The sequence below is a fragment of the Diplotaxodon limnothrissa genome, linkage group LG3 (genome assembly GCF_057381915.1).
Source record: "Diplotaxodon limnothrissa isolate DT_005_m linkage group LG3, D_limnothrissa_male_GT1.1, whole genome shotgun sequence".
NCBI classification, from domain to species: Eukaryota; Metazoa; Chordata; class Actinopteri; order Cichliformes; family Cichlidae; genus Diplotaxodon; species Diplotaxodon limnothrissa.
Window position 1 is genome coordinate 46,672,465 of NC_140598.1, and position 21,512 is coordinate 46,693,976.

General features: G+C 37.0%; 2 protein-coding genes across 2 annotated transcripts; both read right to left on the reverse strand.

The window, feature by feature from the left end:
* Positions 1-365: 365 nt before the first annotated feature.
* On the reverse strand, positions 366-4,050 carry LOC146636163 (uncharacterized). The gene is made up of 8 exons (XM_085350739.1): positions 3,948-4,050; positions 2,802-3,107; positions 1,614-1,889; positions 1,429-1,533; positions 1,328-1,343; positions 703-770; positions 528-578; positions 366-425 (listed from the first exon to the last, which is right to left on the reverse strand). The coding sequence occupies exons 1-8, from the start codon at positions 4,021-4,023 to the stop codon at positions 391-393; spliced, it is 933 nt and encodes a 310-aa protein (XP_085206865.1). The 5' UTR covers positions 4,024-4,050; the 3' UTR covers positions 366-390.
* A 7,934-nt stretch (positions 4,051-11,984) lies between these two features.
* Positions 11,985-21,251, reverse strand: LOC146636164 (uncharacterized). The gene is made up of 9 exons (XM_085350285.1): positions 21,247-21,251; positions 20,961-21,007; positions 19,267-19,572; positions 13,363-13,638; positions 13,181-13,279; positions 13,089-13,104; positions 12,294-12,361; positions 12,122-12,172; positions 11,985-12,019 (listed from the first exon to the last, which is right to left on the reverse strand). The coding sequence occupies exons 1-9, from the start codon at positions 21,249-21,251 to the stop codon at positions 11,985-11,987; spliced, it is 903 nt and encodes a 300-aa protein (XP_085206411.1).
* Between the last annotated feature and the right edge of the window lie 261 nt (positions 21,252-21,512).

The window sequence follows — 21,512 nt, forward strand, 5'->3', positions numbered from 1 at the left end:
GCCGTTTTCTTGTATGTGTGTCAGTGTTGAAGGTATACTTGCACATAAACCACTATATTGGACACTGATGTGTCTCTCCATACCCTACCACCCACTGGTTGTTTAATGTACTATAGATGTATGACGTGTTTCATCGTAATAATTGTTTTTTAACCCCTTCATGCATGAATTATGACAACCTCATTTAAGATTTGTTTCTTAAGTATTTTTATGCATCTTTTCATGCCTAAAGATGCATAAAAATACATAAGAAACAAATCCTGATTGAGGTTGTCATAATTCGTGCATGAAGGGGTTAAGTAGGATGATTTGATACAATAATTGATAAAATAATTACATTTAAAATAAGGCACCCAAAAAATACCACAGACATGCAGAACTGCAGCTCGTCTAGTCTGATTTGATGCACTGTATTTCTGATCCACCTGAAATACAGTAAGAATAGTTTAAGAATGTCACAAATGAAATTCTTGAAATCGAAGAGTTCCCATTTATTACTTTGATGGCTCATCATTGTCATACTTTACCTGGTCCAGCATCTTCAGATCCTCTAACTGTCTCATAAACACAACGATCACCTGCAAGTTAATAACAGTTCAGTCAAAGTCACAATAATTAACATCTCCAAATGATCTAACATTGAATAATTCCTGAACAATATAATATGACTGATGAAAGCAAGTAAACAGTGTTAGACCTGACCGTGGGAAAGAGCCGAGTACACATGCTGTTGATTTTCTTCCTGGATGATTGTTTCAGACTGTGTGAGCCTGAAATAATTAAAATATTTTTTATTAGTAGAATAAAAGTAGTTTTTAAATTCCTGCTGTTAATGAGTTTCAGCAACTGTAACGTCTCTGTTGGAGATGGTGTGGAGCGTGGACCCACATGCAAACATAAGGCCGAGCTGCATTGAAAAACAATACAGAAACCTGAAACACAAAACCTTGAACTGGGAAAGAGAAACCCGAGACCTGAAAAAAACAAAAACAAAAAAACTGGGACTTGGGAGGTAAGAAGAAAGAGGAGAACAGAGGACTAAATAGACACAGATAATGAGGGGATGGGAAACAGGAGGGAACACAGATATGAGAACATAACTGAGTCGATGTGACACATGGTACACAGGAGAGGCACAGCATCAAAACCTAAAGACTAGAAATCACAATCCTAAAGATAACTTATAGGGAGCTAGAAATACAGAAGCCTAAACCATGAAACACACAAAAATCAAAGAATATGGGCTAAAAAGAATAAAAAAAACAAAAAAAACAACACACCAGAAACACAAACACTGGGGCCCCAAACCCAGGACCTTGACACCAACCTTTTGTGACACAGACCTGTAAAAAACAAAACAAAACAGGAAGTATTATGAGATTCGGAGATTAGGAGAACATTTTTAATAGTAACAACAAAAGCTCTTACCCTTTGACTTTATGCAGTAAAGCAGAAAGAGCAACAGAACAGTGATCAATACTCCAGTAAACAACCCAGCAATGAACATGACAAGAGAAGAAGAACAGCTGTCCTCTGAAATCACAAACAGTAATAATAAATTATATAAACAGAGCAGTTACATGTATTCACAACCTCAGTCACTCTCCACATACCTGTTTCTTTTCTGTGTGAATGATCTTTGCTGCACTTCACTGTTTGAAATGCAGACTTCTCACTGACATGATTGGAAACTGTGCAGGTGACATTGGTCTCTCCATCCTGCTCCCTGATGATGTATTGTTGCCTGGGACCAGTTAGTGTTTTGTTTCCTACAATCCACTTGTAGCTGACATCACCAGTTGTGCTGCACTCCAGCAGAACTTTACATGATTCATTTGAGGAAATCCAGGTAGAACTGATTTTTATGTCAGGCTGTTTAGTTATGGGCTCTAATTAGAAAACAGAAGGAGAGAGAGTCTGTGTCAGAGCTTAAATTATATGTAGAGTTCTGAAAATGTATTATATAAAACTAATAATATATATATAACTAACATTACAACAACAAATTCAGATAAGTACTTTTAACTGCTTTTCCAGTTGGTAACATCTGGTCTAAAAAATGCAAAAAAAAGCTCAAAAACAAACCAAATTGCATAAACTAAATACTTTAAAGATATATTCTATTCCAAGTTAATTACCATACCAGCTTTATTTATAAAGCACTTTAACATTAAGATCCTAAAACATACAGGTCGCCAGTGGAGTGAAATTAAATGGTGTTAATAAGCTCCGACTTTTTTCTTCCAGTTAAAAGACGCACTGGAGCATTTTGCACAACCTTCAGATGCCTAATGGACGCATCACTAGCATCACAATAAAGGACATTGACAAGAATAAAGTCAAATCAAGAACAATGATGGGTTAGGGTTATGATGAGCAAAAACAAGTAGGATTTGCTATTTGGGCAAATATCTAAATGATTTCGTCTTCATCTTAATTTTCAAGTTACTAAAAAAATCAGGGAAAGACACAATAACAGATGTGCAGTAAAAAGAACAACAACAAAAATCTGAGGTTGATTAACCATTACAAACTGTTGCATTGTATTTCACACGGATTAGTATCAATAAACAGATATGTGGACATAAAGTTCAAAATATAAAATAAAGTCATTTAATTAGTATTTTACACAATAAGTATTCAACATTAACACATTAAGGTGACTGTGAAAGCACAGAAAACACAAGTTAATCAATAAAGTAATCAAGAGGAAAGAAAGTTTAAAAAAGAGCTACTGGGGTTTCTTTTCATTAGAATGCTTTTAGAATTAAAACAAACAAGCAAAAAAAAAAGTCTCTTACCATGAACTTGCAGAGTGATGGTGACTGAAGGCCTTTGCTTATCATTCACCTCTGAGACAAAAGTGAAATCACCAGAATCTTGAAGAGTCAGTTGTCTCACTGTTAAAGTAAAGTCTGTGAGGTTCAGCTCTGATCTGTCCTTAAATGGAGAGTTTTTAGAAACACCCTCATCTTTCCCTGCAACTGTTATTCGTCCATATCTCCATATTGCCACAGTCACACCTTCAGTTGGTAAGCCTGATGAAAGCTCCACAGTATCGCCAACGTTTTTATGAATGACCCGTTTTCCACTGGAAGCCTCCACATCTGCAAATATATAGAAACATATCTTTGTGAAAGTCCACTGTTTGAGTTAGAAGTGAGTGAGTGAGAAAAAAACTGGCCAAACTGCCTATAACCTTATCCTCCAGTTATAGTACGGAAAGTGCGTTTCTTAATGCAAAAACAAAAAACACACAATTAAAAAAAGGAAAAAAGTATACTTATAGAATGAAAACAACAACTTATGTCAAATAACATTTATGTTAAAAATGACCTGGCATAACTAAAATTCAAATATGGCAAAAAATATTACACAACATGGCTCTACTAATGATTTTTCATGTTGCTACTTCTACATGGACAAAAATAATTAATAATCTTGTAACTTTGGGATAAATAGCACAACATATTTTTTTTAAAATATTTTATTTTTATCTCTACTCTAAACAGAAGAGAACCAACACTTAGATCCAGATGTCTGCAAAAACGCATCCACACCCCCATTCCTGTCAAAACAATTACTGCATAGAAATGTACTATATGAGAAGCACTATAAGCCTATAAGCATGTTTAAAAGTATATTGTACAACAAACACTGAAAAGAAAAATCAGAAAGTAACAGCAGCAGAAGGGGCGATCAGTCCTTTAGTTCCTTTAATTAGATTATAAAAATTCACATGTTATGCTTTAAAGCCACTACTGCATTTAGAAACTCAACAAGAAAAATACACTCCAAGGCTCTTCCTAGGAAGACACATCACTTCTCTTCCACTTCGCAAGAGAAGTGCTCCTGACCTCCAGGTACTCTTGTTTGCCTCATTTTAGAGTTAATGAGGCAAACAAATACAACACGTCACAGAGATCTGAAAGCACAGGTGTACTTACAGTAGAGGCAGACCCAGAGCAGCAGCACAATGCTGTGCATGAAGTAGCTACGATAGCAAAACCGACCACCAAACATCGCTGTGGAAAGAGGAACGACGTCTGTTTCCTTCTGTCAAACGGTGCTTTCACATGTTAGCCCAGAAAAAACAACTGAGAGTGTTGATTGGGGGAGGTTTCTATCAACACAGAAACAGAAAAAGCCGTCATACACTGGCCTGAAATACAAGATTAAAGTAGGCAAATAGAACACATTAAACCTCAAAGTTACATATAATACTGTATCACAGCATTGCTTTTTTTACTGTAACAAATATATTACATCACAGACAGTTGCCTAAATGTTCAAGACAACCACAAAATGCTACTTGCATCAAACAATGGCCATTCTAGTTATTAAAAGTCATTCCTACTTTGCATTAACATTGCAACCTCTGTATTTACTTTATCAGAGATGTGAAAGTAACAGAGTTTAGAGTCACTATCTATTAACAATTCAGCAGGAAGCATGAAGCACCAGTGACTGCTGAATATCCAACAGCACAGCTTTGTATATACTGCATGTACATACTGAGAATCACAGTGTGTAAAAGTGGATGAGAATAGATAAGATAAGAGGGATAAAAATGACTTGGATGGAAAGTGTGTGTGAATATCCTTTCCCCTGAAATAAGGGCATGGTTGTGCATGGAGAATAACAAGAAAACATGCATGTTTTCTTGTTTTCTGCAGTCTGTGTCTGTGCTTGCATGATGAGGCTTTTAATAGTGTAGGTTGTGGTTCGTGTGGGGACTTAACACAGGAAGAAGTAAACTATCCATCAGCCTGCTCAAGACACATTTTAAAGATGATGGTCTAACTGTGCTGACCTGCTGATCTGACTATCTGCAGCTAAATTACCAAAACTTGAATTTAAAATGCAGGAACTCCTCTGTGCAAAAGCTATGCTATTTGTTCTACCAGGAATATATATTGTTAGGTCTGTGTCACCAACAAATTACAAAAAGAAAAAACAAACCAGTAAATAAGCTTCCTGGGGCTTTAGCTTTAATTATTAATCATTTTAATAATCCTATCCTATTGCGCTAATTTGTTCTACTAACAATAACACAGACACACCAGAAGACAAATGGCGATCAGGAGGAACAAGAGATGACTGCCCACAGCATGCATCACTAACAGATAGAGGAAGTGGTTCACAACAACAGCATAAATATACCTGAGGCACAGAGGCTGTGTCCATGATACCAAAAGACACATAAGCAGCATAGCATCAGAGGCAGGAGTCTACCTGCCTGTTAGAGGGATGGATGAAAAATGCAAGTTGAGGGTTATATTGAAGAGTAAATGTATAAAATGGGGTAAGGACCTGATGCAGGATTCAGAATAAAGTGACAAACTGTAATCGTTTAATTTTATGTTCTTATTTTTTTTAATTAAATTTTAATTTTATTTATTCCTTCTTTTTCAACTTTCCAAGAGGCTGTAGCGTGCCTGGACTATTGAAACTTACACCAAGCAGGTCCCACATTGCCACCTGGTGGTTTGACTGTCCTTTCTTGTGTCAGTATATTTCTGGGTTTTCCTATGGTTGAACACATTCATGGTAATCATATTTTTTGTCTCTTTCTGGGAAAATGCAACTACATTTACTATGACAGGTATTTCAGCTTCTTTTATTCATCTTTAAAATGACCAATTTTTTTCTTCTGAACCAGTTCAAGTTAGTAATTGTTTCCTAACAGCCATCTTGGATTCAAGGGATGGTTTTAAAATGTTTCTGAACAAAACCCTGCACACATTTATTTTTTCTTGGTATCAGTTTTGCTTAAGGTTTATGTATTGTTAATATTAATGCATAAACAAATACACGAGTACCTAAACTTTGGTTCTGCAAAGTTTCATGTTGTTTGTACAGCTGAATGCATTTCATTTATCTTCTTGTGGGTGTCTCCTGGTTCATTTTACATTCTCAGATAGCGTGATTAAATAGCATCAGTGTCAATGAATTATCAAGTATCAAGGAAAAGTGCAGAAATTCTGCACTTCAGATCCAGATCTGTTGTAACTGGCTTCAGATCATTTGAAATCAAACTCAATAAAACAGCATCCTCTGTGCTGTGCTTGATCAGTTAATGTATTTATTAAACAAAGTGCTACTAACTAATAACAAGAAGTAATTATTTTACACTATTTGTTGTTTCAAATACAGATTGGAAAAATGTGTAAACATCACATGTTAGAAAACCCTAATTTTTAAAAAAAAAATAAAACAAAAACAACAGTTTCCCGATTATGTTTGAATAATATTCTAACATGGCTGAATTTCTTGCTTCACCTTCTTTTCCAGCTGTCCGTGACTCTTTTAGAGAATCAGATCACTGTGATTCATCATCTTCTATGTCCTGCTGTCATGGTCCTGCTTTTTGCTTTCTGTGAGTAGTTTTGTCTTCAATATCTGTGAATTCGAAAAACAATTAAACTAATAAACAAACACCATAAAACATTGTTTACCTCTTGAATGGTAAAATGTGGCAGCAATATAAATGACACCAGTTGACAATCTGATGAGACAGCATGGCATATTTATTTTTTATAGGACTGATGTTCATGAAAATCTCCAGGCAAGACTGCAGCTGTGACAGAAGTTTGTATTTCTATTTGTTAAATGTAAACATCTGCCAGGGTGTTATTGTATTTGCTCTTTCATACATATTTGAAAAAGTTTGAAGTTATTTGACTGGAAACATTGATGCATTGCTGGATAATATTCAGAAGAGTGAGTGATCTAGAGTTGCATAGAATCAGCAAGGTCCTTTTGCCATCTTGCAGAGATTTTGTGTGAAGTTGGTGTTTCTGTTTCTTCCTTTTTTATTTTAGTGTCAGACAGTGTAAGTTTCTGTTTGTCAGCTCCTGCCTTATGTCAAGGTTATTCCTTAAGTTCTCAGCAGTAAGGCTGCTTTTAAGTTTACCTCTCATTTTCCACAAACGAAAGACAAACCCATGAGCTAACATGGAGTCTTTTCATTAAAAGTAATCATGAACTTTATTTAAGAAAAGAAAAAAACAAAGTCTCTTACCATGAATTTGCAGAGTCATGATGACTGAAGGCCTTTTTTGTGAATGACACTGGAAGTCTCCACATCTGAAAAACATACAAACAATTGAGTATGATATGAAATGTCAAAGTTCAACACGTGAGTGAATGGGTGAGACAAATGAGTCCAAATTGCCTGAAACCTTATCGTGAACGTGTGATAGTTAAAGTAAAAACAACAAAATCAGAAAAAAACAAAATAAATCTCTCTACAGAAAGAGTACATCATCATACATAAGTGACAACTCTGATATGACTGACTTGGCACAACAAAAATGTAAACATAGTAAAAATGTTTACACACTACGGCTCCATGAAATGTTTTTAGGTGTTTCTCTGTGGACAAGCATGAATTCAAAATGTTGTCATTTTCATATAAATGTGACAGCAAATGAATAAAAGAAAATATAATGTCAGAAGCTGTTTCCCAGGAATTCAAAAAATGTCTGTTAAAGGTAATTGTTGATTAGCAGCAGTTAGAACAATAATAAATACTTTAGCACAACAATACTCTGAAATGGCAAAGCTGCAGCTATCAGCTGTGTTCTGAACTCACTCATGTACCAGAGTTCATGAGGCAACAAATACAACACATCACTAACATCTGGAAGCAAAAGGTTTACTTACAGTGGAGACAGACCCAGAGCAGCAGCACAATGCTGTGCACGAAGCTACGATAACGTCGTCCAGCAGCCATCGCTGGTACACAGCCTCTGTTTCCTCTTCTCATCTGTCAAACTTTTTCTTTACAAGTAAGCACAGAAAAAAATAACAGAGTGGGGGAGGTTACCATCAAAATAGAAGCAGAAGAAGTGGTTATAACCTAGCCTGATGTACACAGATCAAAGCAATCACACACTTAATAATTCAACTATTAGACATTAAAGTTACAGTTAAATAAAATATATTTCAGATGATTTTCTAAACCACTGTTAGGTACAGTTACAGAAAGTAGCCTAAATGTTCAAGGTAATCACTATAAATCATATTTACATGAAACAATAGTCAGTTTTACTTTGTGTCAACATTACAAACTCTGTATTTACTGCTACAAACAACTGTATCTCAGCTAAATGTAGAGGTCAGAGATTAGAGTTTAATAATAACATTTTAGCAGAAAGAACATAACCACATCCTGTCATCGGATATTTTAAACTGCTGTCCTAAACTTTATTCACTCCTGCATGTCCACAATAGAGTACAGCATGTACTGAGATAATGAATCGGAGAGTGAGGGTGTTTATTGGTTTGAACTTGACTTAAACATTTAAAAAAGCAGCAGCTTTGCTCTGTCATACAAGAGAGATCATCAAGCACTGGCTGCAGCTGACATGTTTGAGGTGAATAAAGTTGCTTCCACCACAGTCACCACTCTGTCTGTGTGTACTGCACGTAAATACTGAGATGCATGAAGAAACGACACAGATAAATATTAAAGAACAGTGAGGTGCACAGACAGGGTGCTGCTCTCTTCAGGGGAAACATTTCTTCCCCTGAAGAGAGCAGCCCATGATCAATCCTGTTTTTAAAGGAAATGGTTTTGGTCTAGTGTCTAATGGTGAAACTTTAACCAGTGCATTGTCAAATCTGTTAACAGTTTTTAAGTGCTGCTTCTTCATAGCTCTGCATGCTATATATATAGCTCTTAGTGTGGTGTTTCTGTCAAAGTCATCTGTGGTTAGCTACACCTTCATTTCTCATGGAAGACTAACATCATTGTGACTAGTGATCAATGTGAAAAATGTAACAGTATTTTGGATTAGTGATGCTAGCAGTGGTTTTATGGTTGGAAATGTTTGGTTAACAGATCAATGCACACATATCTCACCAATTCTAACTTTGTACTGACTGCATAACAATGTTCACCCACATGACCCTTAGGTTTAAGATATTGGCTTTTTATTTCTATGCCAATAAACCGCTGATGGTTATATTGCTCTGAAACATTGTACACAAATCCATTGGTCTCACAGGACAAACTGACTAATTATTGCGAAATATGAAGAAGTGGAGAGAATGACACTGTTTCTTTCTGCTCGTACCACAAACACTCCCTTTCTCTTCTCTCTTCACACAATTTCTGACATCAATTTCAAACTTCTCTGCTCGGAGGCTTATTTCAGGCCTTTCAAGAAAACACTTGTTGAAACCCTGAGACGTCACAGCACCATCTTTGCTAACATTTCAAAAGAAGTCATGCAATCCTGGTTTAAGTAAACTCCAGAGGACAGGAAGTGATCCTCTGCTGCTCTAGGTGCATTACTTAGAGATGCACATCCCTGTTATTCACCATTAATTATGGATTTCTTCTCAGTTGAGGTTAGTTAGTAATGCCCTTCAGATCACAGTTCAGTGTCACACTGCCCCCTGCTGGTATGGTTGTGCCATCTGCTGTTAGAGTGGCTCTGGTTTCAAGTTCTGTTAAGTAATTTAATGAACCAAAAAAACTGTTGCTTCAAAGAATATGATGCAAAATAAGAAAATACAATAAAAGCTTTTGGAGTCCATCATCATAAAAAAGTTTATTTGGGTACATGCACATGTTGGCATTAAAGAAAATGAAATGGAAGTTACTGAGGCTGAGGAAGTTAAATGGGACAAGATTGAGGTGAGGGTTGCACTTAGTAAAATTTGAGTGTTTTATATTTGAACTCTATATAAGAAAAAGTGGAGCAGAGCAAAGCAGTTGGTAAAATCAGAAAAGGAGTCGTACTCTCTAGACTATGAATAGCTCATGATTTAAATCCAACCATTAAATCCAACCAGTTTACTCAGTTTAATTCTGCCTTTTTTCCATTGCTATAAGAACTGTTTCATCAATATTTTTAAAGATAGTGGTCTCTATTATGATATGTAGCATCATCAAGACATAACTAAATTGAGGCGTTGCTATCATTTTAATAATATCAGTCTTCCCTCAGAGAGTATGTTGTATTTTCCCCCACTTTTCTAAGGTTTTTTTTTTTTTTTTTTTTTTTTTTTTGTAAGGCTGGTTTAAAATTCAGGTCCTCCAGATCTTGGCTAAGTTGGATTCCTAAATACTTCATGCCTTTGGGAACTCATCTAAAATTAATCTCCTCTACCATGTAAGCATAGCACAATGGTGTCATTGGCGTTGCTCCAGTTGATTGTGTATCATGATAGTTTAGAATAGGACCGAATAGTATCCATCAATTGTGGCAAGAATGTCTCAGGGTCTCTCACAATAGCCAGGACATCATCTTCACATTGTAATAACTACTGTCTTTGGCCCCCACTTTGTAACCGCTTGATTCCTCTATTCTGATGGATTTAGATCAGTGTTTTTGGGGAGACAATAACAGGTTGAACAGCCATTTTTTCTATTAGGTTTTATTCAATTTCCATTCTATTTTGTGTGCTTCTGCAGCATTTTTCTGTTTTTTCTTAAACTGCAGTCTGTTTGACCCTGGATCCTTTGAAGTCTGACTCCTTGGAATCATAATATAAATATACAATGTGTTACTGAAGACCTCTGCACAGTACTGTATTATATAAAAATAATCATGGGAAATATCTATTAACTATTATCTATTAATATCTATATATTATTTTTTCAAGGATAAATAATGCACATTTTGCAAACGTAGGAACAAAACAAATCAGTTTCTCACCATCAGTATTTGTGTAGAAGCGTGCACAGAGAACTTAAACAAAGACTGGAATCTCATCAGTCAGGTTTGTTAAACATTTCCAACTCAGACAAAAGCAGAGATCAGATAATACATGTGTTGCTCATAAATAACTTGCTAAGATTTTTCTATAAACATAATATAGGCCTTTAGTATAAAGTACATAAATTACAATCCTGCTGAGCAGATTATTAATGAGCAAGTATTTTTTATGACATCCCAATATTCCTGTCTTTCGAAGTAAACATTGGGCTTGTTTGATCACAGAATGAAGGGAAATGTACAGTTTAATGCACTATTAGCAGCTATATATTATTAACAAATCAAAAGATAAAAGAAGAACTTTTAAACTCGAAGCTGCTCTGTGTGTGTGTGTGTGTGTGTGTGTGTGTGTGTGTCTAGTCAACTGAAAATGTTCTTATTTCCCCTTCTAGATATCATAATGACTAAAAACGTCAGAGCCCTACTTTAAACAGTTATTATTACAGGCGGTCGGTGCCATCCAGTTTTGTTTTTGATGAGGGAAAAATGTCTGCAATTATTGGCATCAATAGAGAGCCCAGGATGTCCCCTTGACAGCACAGCAGGAGTCATAGATAGCATGACTGGTGCTTGATGTAGTGCTTGCAGACTGCTAGCCCCAATAGAGAACAAAAATTAATTACTGGGACTTTTGAGGAAATGTGTGAAAAGTTGAAAATATAAAGACTTGACACCACCAGAAGGAGCCTTCTGTTTATATCATACTGGGGAGCTAAAAAAAAAGTTTTTATGGGTTAATAAAAGTCTAATTTTGAACTACGGAAACCTACTTTAGAAGATTCTCTTTAACCAAAGCACATGATCTGTATAGTTTGCAACAAGCTCACCAAACCAAAGAAAAAATAAAAAATGAGCCTATCATAGCATATTCTAATTAAAGATTTGAATAAGTATAATGTGAAAAAAAATCACCTTGAGTCACTTCAATTAAATAATGAACCTTTAAAACATTTACTATAGTTTTCACTAGTCATGTTGACAGTGGATTTGAACTAAATGAGCAGATGTGAGAGAAGTGTTTCCCTCGAAGATTCAAAAGAAAATCCAAACAAGGTCATATGAAACAGACACAGTCTTTCATAGCACTTTACACATTAAAAACGGTGTTAAAACTTCAGTGTAACAATGAGCTGTTTGTAATTATGCTCTTAAATCATCCTGTTTTTTATAAACAATTAGGACCTGACATAAAAATCACATTTAACTTAAGACACCAAAAAAATACCACAGATATGCAGAACTGCAGCTCGTCTAGTCTGATTTGATGAACTGTATTTCTGATCCACCTGAAATACAGTAAGAACAGTTTGAGAATGTCACAAATGAAATTCTTGAAATCGAAGAGTTACTATTTATTACTTTGATGGCTCATCATTGTCATACTGTACCTGGTCCAGCATCTTCAGATCCTCTAACTGTCTCATAAACACAACGATCACCTGCAAGTTAATAACAGTTCAGTCAAAGTCACAATAATTAACATTTTCAAGTTATCTAACATTTAATCAGTCTTTAAGAGTGTAATGTGACCGAGAGCAAGTAAACAGTGTTAGACCTGACCGTGGGAAAGAGCCGAGTACACGTGTTGTTGATTTTCTTCCTGGTTGATTGTTTCAGAGAGTGTGAGCCTGAAATAAGTAAAATATTTTATTATTAGTAGAATAAAAGTATTTTTATATATTACAGCTGTTGATGAGTTTCAGCAACTGTCGCATCTGCTGTGGCAGATGGCGTGGAGTGGAGAGAGTGTGGACCCAAATGCAAACAATGTAGATTGAGAGGAATGTTAAGAGAAAGCAAAGAGACACCGACTGGAGACTGTGATAAACTAATGGAAACCTAAACTGGGGAAAGTTAAACATAAAAATGCAAGATGCATAGAAAAACAAAAGGGAAACCTGAAACACAAAACCTGGAACTGGGAACGAGGAACTTGAGACCTGGCAAAACCTGGGACTTGGGAAACATGAGGGAGGAAAGCAGGTAGAGGAAAACAGAGGAATAAATACACAAGGATAAGGAGGGGATGGGAAGCAGGAGGAAACACGGCTCGTACTAATCAGCAATAAAGAGACAGGGAGGAAGCAAAACTGAACACACTAAACAAAAATCAAAATAAAACAGAAAACATGAGACACAGCCTGAGACGTGGACTTGAACAGACATGAGAACATAACTGAGTCGACGTGACACATCGAAAACAGGAGAGGCACAGCAACAAAACCTAAAGGCTAGAAATCACAAAATACTAAAGATAACTAAGGGAGCAAGACACAGACACAGAGAAAACTAAACCATGAACAACACAAAATCAAAGAATAAGAAAGTCCTCAGACCCAGGACCATGACACTGACCTTTTGCAACATAGACCTGTAGAAAAAAAAGAAGTATTATGAGATTAGGAGATTAAGAGAACATTTTTAATAGTAGCAGCAAAAGCTCTTACCCTTTGACTTTATGCAGTAAAGCAGAAAGAGCAACACTAAAGTGATCAATACTCCAGTAAACAGCCCAGCAATAAACATGAGAAGAGAAGAGGTGTCCTCTGAAATCACAAACAGTAATAATTACTTATACTATAAAAAGAGCAGTTACATGTATTCACAACCTCAGTCATTCTCCACATACCCGTTTCTTTTCTGTGTGAATGATCTTTGCTGCACTTCACTGTTTGAAATGCAGACTTCTCACTGACATGATTGGAAACTGTGCAGGTGACACTGGTCTCTCCATCCTGCTCCCTGATGATGTATTGTTGCCTGGGACCAGTTAGTGTTTGGTTTCCTACAGTCCACTTGTAGCTGACATCACCAGTTGTGCTGCACTCCAGCAGAACTTTACATGATTCATCACAAGCCTCCCACGTAGAATTGATTTTTATGACAGGCTGCTTAGTTATGGGATTTAATGAGAAAACAGAAGGAGAGAGAGAGAGTCTGTGTCAGGTCACATTTTGCATCACATATTAAAGTAGATGTTTGTTCAGAGTACTGCAAATCCATTATATAAAATTAGGCCAGTCAATAACAATAAACTTCATTAAATCCAAACAATTATTGTTCATTACTGTGTCATCTGGTCAAATCTAGTTTAAACGTAAAAAAAAAAAAAGCTGAAAAATACACCAAGCTATAAATAATAAAATCTAAAAAACAAAGACAAAAAGATATCATGTTATTATAAAAATCATCAAAAAAGAGAAAAGAAGGAAATAACAATAATACATTTTATTTATAGGCACCTTTAAAGAGCCTCAAGGTCACAGGTACATCAATACAGCAAAATAAAAACATAAAGTATACAATTAAAATCACAACTAATCAAGGTAAATATAGACTAACATCAAGTTATAATGAAGAGTAGTTCTGAACAGGTGGGGTTTGAGACATTATTTAAAAGTAGAATGAAAGTGACTTCCTGATCGTTAGATAATTGGTGATGAAAAACAAATAGTGTAGTTACAGTGGCTTGCAAAAGTATTTGCCCCCCCTGAACTTTTCCATATTTTTTCACATTACAGCCACAAACATGAATCAATTTTATTGGAGTGCCATGTGAAAGACCAATACAAAGTTGTGTACACGTGAGAAGTGGAACGAAAATCATACATGATTCCAAACATTTTTTACAAATAAATAACTGAAAAGTGGGGTGTGCGCAATTATTCAGCCCACTGTGGTCTGAGTGCAGTCAGTTGCCCACAGACATTGGCTGATGAGTGCTAATGACTAAATAGAGTGCACCTGTGTGTAATCTAATGTCAGGACAAATACAGCTGCTCTGTGACGGCCTCATAGGTTGTCTAACAGAATATTGGGAGCAACAACACCAAGAAGTCCAAAGACGTAAGTAAAAAAGTAAGTAAAATTTATTTATATAGAACACAGGGTCAGAAAGGTCAGAGATAAAGTTATTGAGAAATTTAAAGCAGGCTTAGGCTACAAAAAGATTTCCCAAGCCTTGAACATCCCACGGAGCACTGTTCAAGCCATCATTCAGAAATGGAAGGAGTATGGCACAACTGTAAACCTACCAAGACAAGGCCGTCCACCTAAACCACATGTGTCAAAGTCAAGGCCACATCCGGGCCGCGAGATCATTTTATATAGATGTACTATTATTGTTATGCATGGCCCGGCGATATGAGGCGCTAATATTAAACAAACTACAGATCCCATAATGCAGCGCTGCAGCCTCCTTGCTGAACGCTAGGCTAACTGCGAACATTCCGGCGCCAATCAAGTCAAACTTCTGTGTATAGAGATTGACAGACCACGTGACTTTTGCGCATTGCATGCCGGGAACTCGTGGCAAAACAATCCAAGTACCGCATCAAAAGCAAACATTTGCAGCACTGCAAAACGTTCATTCTCCGGTTCCAATACCTTCTTGCTTTTTCTTTGCTCCCCAAAAAAGGTATGTACAAAACGAAGGAGAACAATGCCGGTCCGTACAAAGACAGACTTGATGAAAAGTCAAAGAAAGATACGAGGAAAAAAATCAAAGGAGTGAAAGGGTTAGACCCTTACAAGCACACAGAGTGGACAAAATACGTTCGCGTGCTGCCCAACTTTCACCACGCTAATTATACGGTTCTTGGAGTGAGTGCATACACTCATGAAGTTTAGTAACTTCAGGTCACTGCAACAAGCCCAGGTACAGTTTACCGACGGATGGGTACAGGGCCTTGAAATGCACCGTGTAGAACGAAAGACCATCGTACGAACAAAGGTAAGTTTACCAGTCTCACAAATTGTCGTCATAAATACACATTCGTTAACCGTTTATTAATGGGAACTTTGAGCTAAACGGTAATTAATTAGTAGTGGAAATAATTTCTGGTACGTGTTACAGAAATGTAGCAGTGACAATGATATTGTATGCTGTAATCGTACTGGGCAATTAGTGATACAAAAAAACTGTTTTATCCTGTGAATAAAAGTATATGTTTTTGTCAATGTACCATGGTAATAACAGAAGCGAAACGCAATATTGTGTCAGGACAATTCACTATTTATGCACAATAAATAAAGGAGCATAGCGCGACAATTTCTGTTCAGCGCCAAACTTGCTTGTAACCTATATCACCAATTACGTTAAGAAAAATGACATATTAACTACAACAGCAGACTGACTTTTGTGGGAATGCTTGGAGCAGACTAACCTGTGAGCTGGAGTGATCTGGGACATTATATTTGGTCTTTGAATGGCTGCAATCCAGGCCATCCGTTGGCTCTTTGTTACTTCGGAAACACAGCTTGAACAATTTCTCTTCAACGACGTAATCCAATAACAACTGTTCTCTTTACCCGTCGGCTTCCCGTGGCTGACATGTGACCGGCTATTGCAGTTAATAATACAACAGCTTCTTGCCATTTTTTGTTTCTTTTTATCGCTGTGTAACCGATTTCAATTGAAAGCCTGTGTGCGCTAGTACCTCTTGCCACGACTTCCCAGAATCCTTTGCGGTTTTACCCCTGAATGACGTCACATTTTCAATCTCTATTGCGAAGCTAGCTGCTGACAATGGTGGAGAGAAGAGTTGATTCTGAAAGCAGAGCGTATCAGCGCCAATGGGTGACTGAATATATGTTTACAGACATTGCTGGTAAACCCGTGTGTCTTATTAGTGGAGCTAATGTGGCTGTAATTAAGGAATTTAATTTAAGACGGCACTACGAGACAAAACGTCAGGATAAGCTGAAAAACCTAAATGCAGAGCAGAAACTACAGAAAGTAGAAGAGCTAAAGAAGAGTCTGACATTTCAGCAGACGTTTTTCACCAGAGCAAAATCACAAAGTGAAGCTGTTGTGAAAGCAAGTTTTATTGTAGAAGAGGAGCCAAATCAGCGCGGTACCACTCTGAAGAGCTACATGATGAAGGTGTGCGATGTCTTGTGTCCAGACAAAACGCAGATTTTGGCAAATGTGAGGCTGAGCAGAAACACGGTTGCTGATCGGGTTTGTGAGATGGCCACTGATTTAAGAACACAGTTGTGTGAAAGAAGCACAAACTTTATTGCATACTCTCTTGCTGTGGATGAAAATACAGACATGATGGATATTGCACAGCTTCATCCGTGGAGAGGAAATATTGAACATTAAATTGTGGGACAACGACAGGAAAATACTTATTTTTTAAACTTATGTCAAAGTGTAACCGACATGAAACTGCCCTGGGACAAACTTGTTGGACTTACAACAGATGGAGCGCCGGTGCTGTGCGGTGAAAAAAGTGGACTAGTCAGCAGGATGCGAGTAAAGATGCAGGAGGAGAACTACCGGTGAGTTAAGAGCATATCACTGCATCACACACCAGGAAACGCTGTGTGGTAAAGTCCTAAAAATGGAGCATGTGATAATCACCGTAACGCAGACCGTAAATTTTATCTGAGCTAAAGGTTTAAATCACCGTCAACTGCAGTCTTTTATGTGGGAAATAGATTCAGAGTTTGCCGACATTCCTCATCATACAGAGATCCTTTGGCTGAGTTGGGATAAAAATTCTCAATCGAGTTTTTGAGCTCAGCAAGGAAATCTGTCAGTTCATGGACGTGACATGTATGATGCAGTGAAGGCATTTCAAGTGACGCTGTCACAAATGCACCAGTGCGACCTGCCTCACTTTGTTGAACCAAGTCAGCGGACTTTGCTGAACTGCACCTGTGCAGATTCAGATGGAGCTGCGGTGTAATGATACACTCGAGGGAAAGTACGACACTGAATGGTCCGAAGAGTTTATTAGTTCCATTCCTGAAGAAATGCCCAGCTCCATCTACATGCGGCTCCAACCTTCTGTATGCTTTCATTTACTTTTTCTGGGGTTTTTGGCAGCATGTTCATATTTCTAACTTGCATAATTTTGACAAGATATATTTTTATGAAGAGCAAAATATTTAAAGTTAAAGTTTTTTTAAAAGCTTATTTAATCTGGAATAATATTCCTGTCTGTTTTTATTCATATTTATGTATAAAAAACATTGTTTTAGTGTTCAATAAATCTTTATCTTGTTTGGCCCGCGACCTAAAGTGTGCCTTGAGTTTTGACACCCCTGACCTAAACTCACAGGCCGAACAAGGAGAGCGCTGATCAGAAATGCAGCCAAGAGGCCCATGGTGACTCTGGACGAGCTGCAGAGATCTACAGCTCAGGTGGGGGAATCTGTCCATAGGACAACTATTAGTCATGCACTGCACAAAGTTGGCCTTTGTGGAAGAGTGGCAAGAAGAAAGCCATTGTTAACAGAAACCATAAGAAGTCCCATTTGCAGTTTGCCACAAGCCACGTGGGGGACACAGCAAACATGTGGAAGAAGGTGCTCTGGTCAGATGAGACCAAAATGGAACTTTATGGCCAAAATGCAAAACGCTATGTGTGGCGGAAAACTAACACTGCACATCACTCTGAACACACCATCCCCACTGTCAAATATGGTGGTGGCAGCATCATGCTCTGGGGGTGCTTCTCTTCAGCAGGGACAGGGAAGCTGGTCAGAGTTGATGGGAAGATGGATGGAGCCAAATACAGGGCAATCCTGCAAGAAAACCTCTTGGAGTCTGCAAAAGACTTGAGACTGGGGCGGAGGTTCACCTTCCAGCAGCACAACGACCCTAAACATAAAGCCAGGGCAACAATGGAACGGTTTAAAACAAAACATATCCATGTGTTAGAATGGCCTAGTCAAAGTCCAGATCTAAATCCAATCGAGAATCTGTGGCAAGATCTGAAAACTGCTGTTCACAAACGCTGTCCATCTAATCTGACTGAGCTCGAGCTGTTTTGCAAAGAAGAATGGGCAAGGATTTCAGTCTGTAGATGTGCAAAGCTGGTAGAGACATACCCTAAAAGACTGGCAGCTGTAATTGCAGCAAAAGGTGGTTCTACAAAGTATTGACTCAGGGGGCTGAATAATTACGCACACCCCACTTTGCAGTTATTTATTTGTAAAAAATGTTTGGAATCATGTATGATTTTTGTTCCACTTCTCACGTGTACACCACTTTGTGTTGGTCTTTCACGTGCAATTCCAATAAAATTGATTCATATTTGTGGCTGTGATGTGAAAAAATGTGGAAAAGTTCAAGGGGGCCGAATACTTTTGCAAGCCACTGTATAATCCACTGGATTTCCTATTGGATCAAATATATAAAATAGCTTTTATCTCACATGTTTTCATTGTCATTATTATTTTTTAAGTAAAAGGATCATTGAAAGACAAAAAGTGAAAAAAAAAGAATGACAAACTATTTTTAAAATGTCACATTGGATTTTACACAGATTTACAGGTATCAGTATAAGGACACAAAGGTCAAAATATAAAATAAAACAGTTTAAATAGCATTACACAGAATCAATATTTAACAATATCATGTAATGTCGGCTGAGAATACACAGAAAAGAAAGCAAATAAGAATACAAACTAAAGAAAGGTTGAAGAGCCAGCTTATTAAGATAATAGGGAATCATGTATTAACCACTCACAAATCAAAGTTATCAAAATGCTTTTTTAATAATAAAGAAACATGTCTTACCATGAATTTGCAGAGTGATGGTGACTGAAGGCCTTTGCTTGTTATTCAAGCCTGAGATAAACATGAAATCACCAGAATCTTGAAGAGTCAGTTTTCTCACTGTTAAAGTAAAGTCTTCAGGGTTCAGCTCTGATCTGTCCTTAAATGGAGATTTTTCAAAAACACCCACATCTTTGTCTGCAACATTTATTCCTCCATATCTCCACGTTGCCACGGTCACACCTTCAGTTGGTAAGCCTGATGAAAGCACCACAGTATCGCCAACGTTTTTATGAATGACGCGTTTTCCACTGGAAGTCTTCACATCTGAAAGGATATTTGTGAAAGGACAGCAAGGTAGTTAGCACTGTTGCCTCACAGCAAGAAGGTCCTGAGTTCAGTTCCACCATCAGGCCAGGGCCTTTCTGTGTGGAGCAGTGGCCAGGTGTACCCTGGTGTACCCAGGCCACTGCTCAATTTATAAGTCAGGGAGTGAGACAAAAATGGCCTGCCAACAACATTATCCTCTTGTTATAGTATGGAAAATGTGATTCTTCATCCAAGAACAAGAACAAGAACAACAAAAAAGTATATTTATAGAATAAAAACAATTTCTGTGAAGTAACATTTATAATATAAATGATCTGGCATAACGTATATATTTAAATATGGGAAAAATCATTACACAATATGGCTCTACTAATGATTTTTTTAATGTTGCTACTTCTATATGGAAAAGAATAACTAATAATCTTGTAACTTTGGCATAAAAATAGACCAACAAATGAATACCACCCCCCCCCCTCCCCCCCCAAAAAACAAAAACAAAAAACAAAACAAAACAGAAAATAAACAAACTGAACTTGTGGAAATTAAATGTCAGATGTTCAGGAAGGAATTAGAAAAAAATGTATTTGTTAAAGTCGGTTGTTTATTAGTAGCAATAATAATATATATATATAATAACAATATATACTTTAACACAACAATAGTCTATGTGATGGTCAAAGCTATAGTGCTCTGAAAGAGAAGAAAATGGCACAACCACAAATTCATGGGCAAAACCTGCAGCTGCCCTCTGTGCTGTGAGCTCATCACTTTTTGCCAGTGCTGCTACTACAGTGGAGATAATCAGGAAATGCTTCTGTTGCTAGTGTCTGACTCACAGCTTTTTTGATAGCACTATAATCAGTTACATTGTCCTTTCTAATGAATATATCTTGTTGTTGTTTTTTCTTTTCTTTTCCTTTAATTTTTTTTTATATCTACTCTAAACATAATAGAAGCAACACTTGAATCCACACATCTACAAACACGTCCACATCCCCATTCCTGTCAAAACAATTACTGCATAGAATTGTACTGTATGAGAAGCACTATAAGCTTATAAGCATGTAAAAAAGTATATCGTACAACAAACACTTACAAAAAATAATAAATCAGGAAGTAACAGCAGCAGAAGGGGTGATCAGTCCTTCAGTTCCTTTAACAAGATTTTACAAACTCACATGTTATGCTTTAAAGCCACTCGTGCATTTAGTAATACAGCATTTGGAAACTTAACAAGAAATATACATTGCAAGCCTCTTCCAGCGAAGACATGTCACTTCTGAATAACAGAAGCACTCCTGACCTCTAACCATGTAACCATGAGTTAACGAAGCAAACAAATGCAACACATGTCACAGAGATCTTAACAGCACAGGTATACTTACAATGGAGACAGACCCAGAGTACCAACACTATGCTGTGAAAGAAGTAGCTACAATAAGAACGTTGACCACCAACCGTCGCTGTGGAAAGAGGGACGAGGTCTGTTTCCTTCTGTCAAACTGTGCTTTCACATGTAAGCACAGAAAAAAACCAGAGACTGTGTTGAGTGGGGGAAGTTTCTATTAACACAGAAACAGACAAATCAGGCATAAGCTGGCCTGATATACAAGATTAAAGTAGGCAAATAGAACACATTAAATCTCAAAGTTACATATAATACTGTATTACAGCATTGCGTGTTTACTGTAACAAATATATTACTTTGAAGAGAGTTGCCTAAATGTTTAAGACTACCACAAAATGCTACTTGCATCAAAAAATAGCCATCCCTCGTCTTTAAAAGTCATTCCTCCTCTGCATTAGCAGTAAAACCTCTGTATTTACTGTATATGAGCTAGATGTGAAAGCACCATCAGAGTTTAGAGTAACTATATATTAACAATTCAGCAGGAAGCATTAAACACCAGTGACTGCTGAATATCCAACCTCACAGG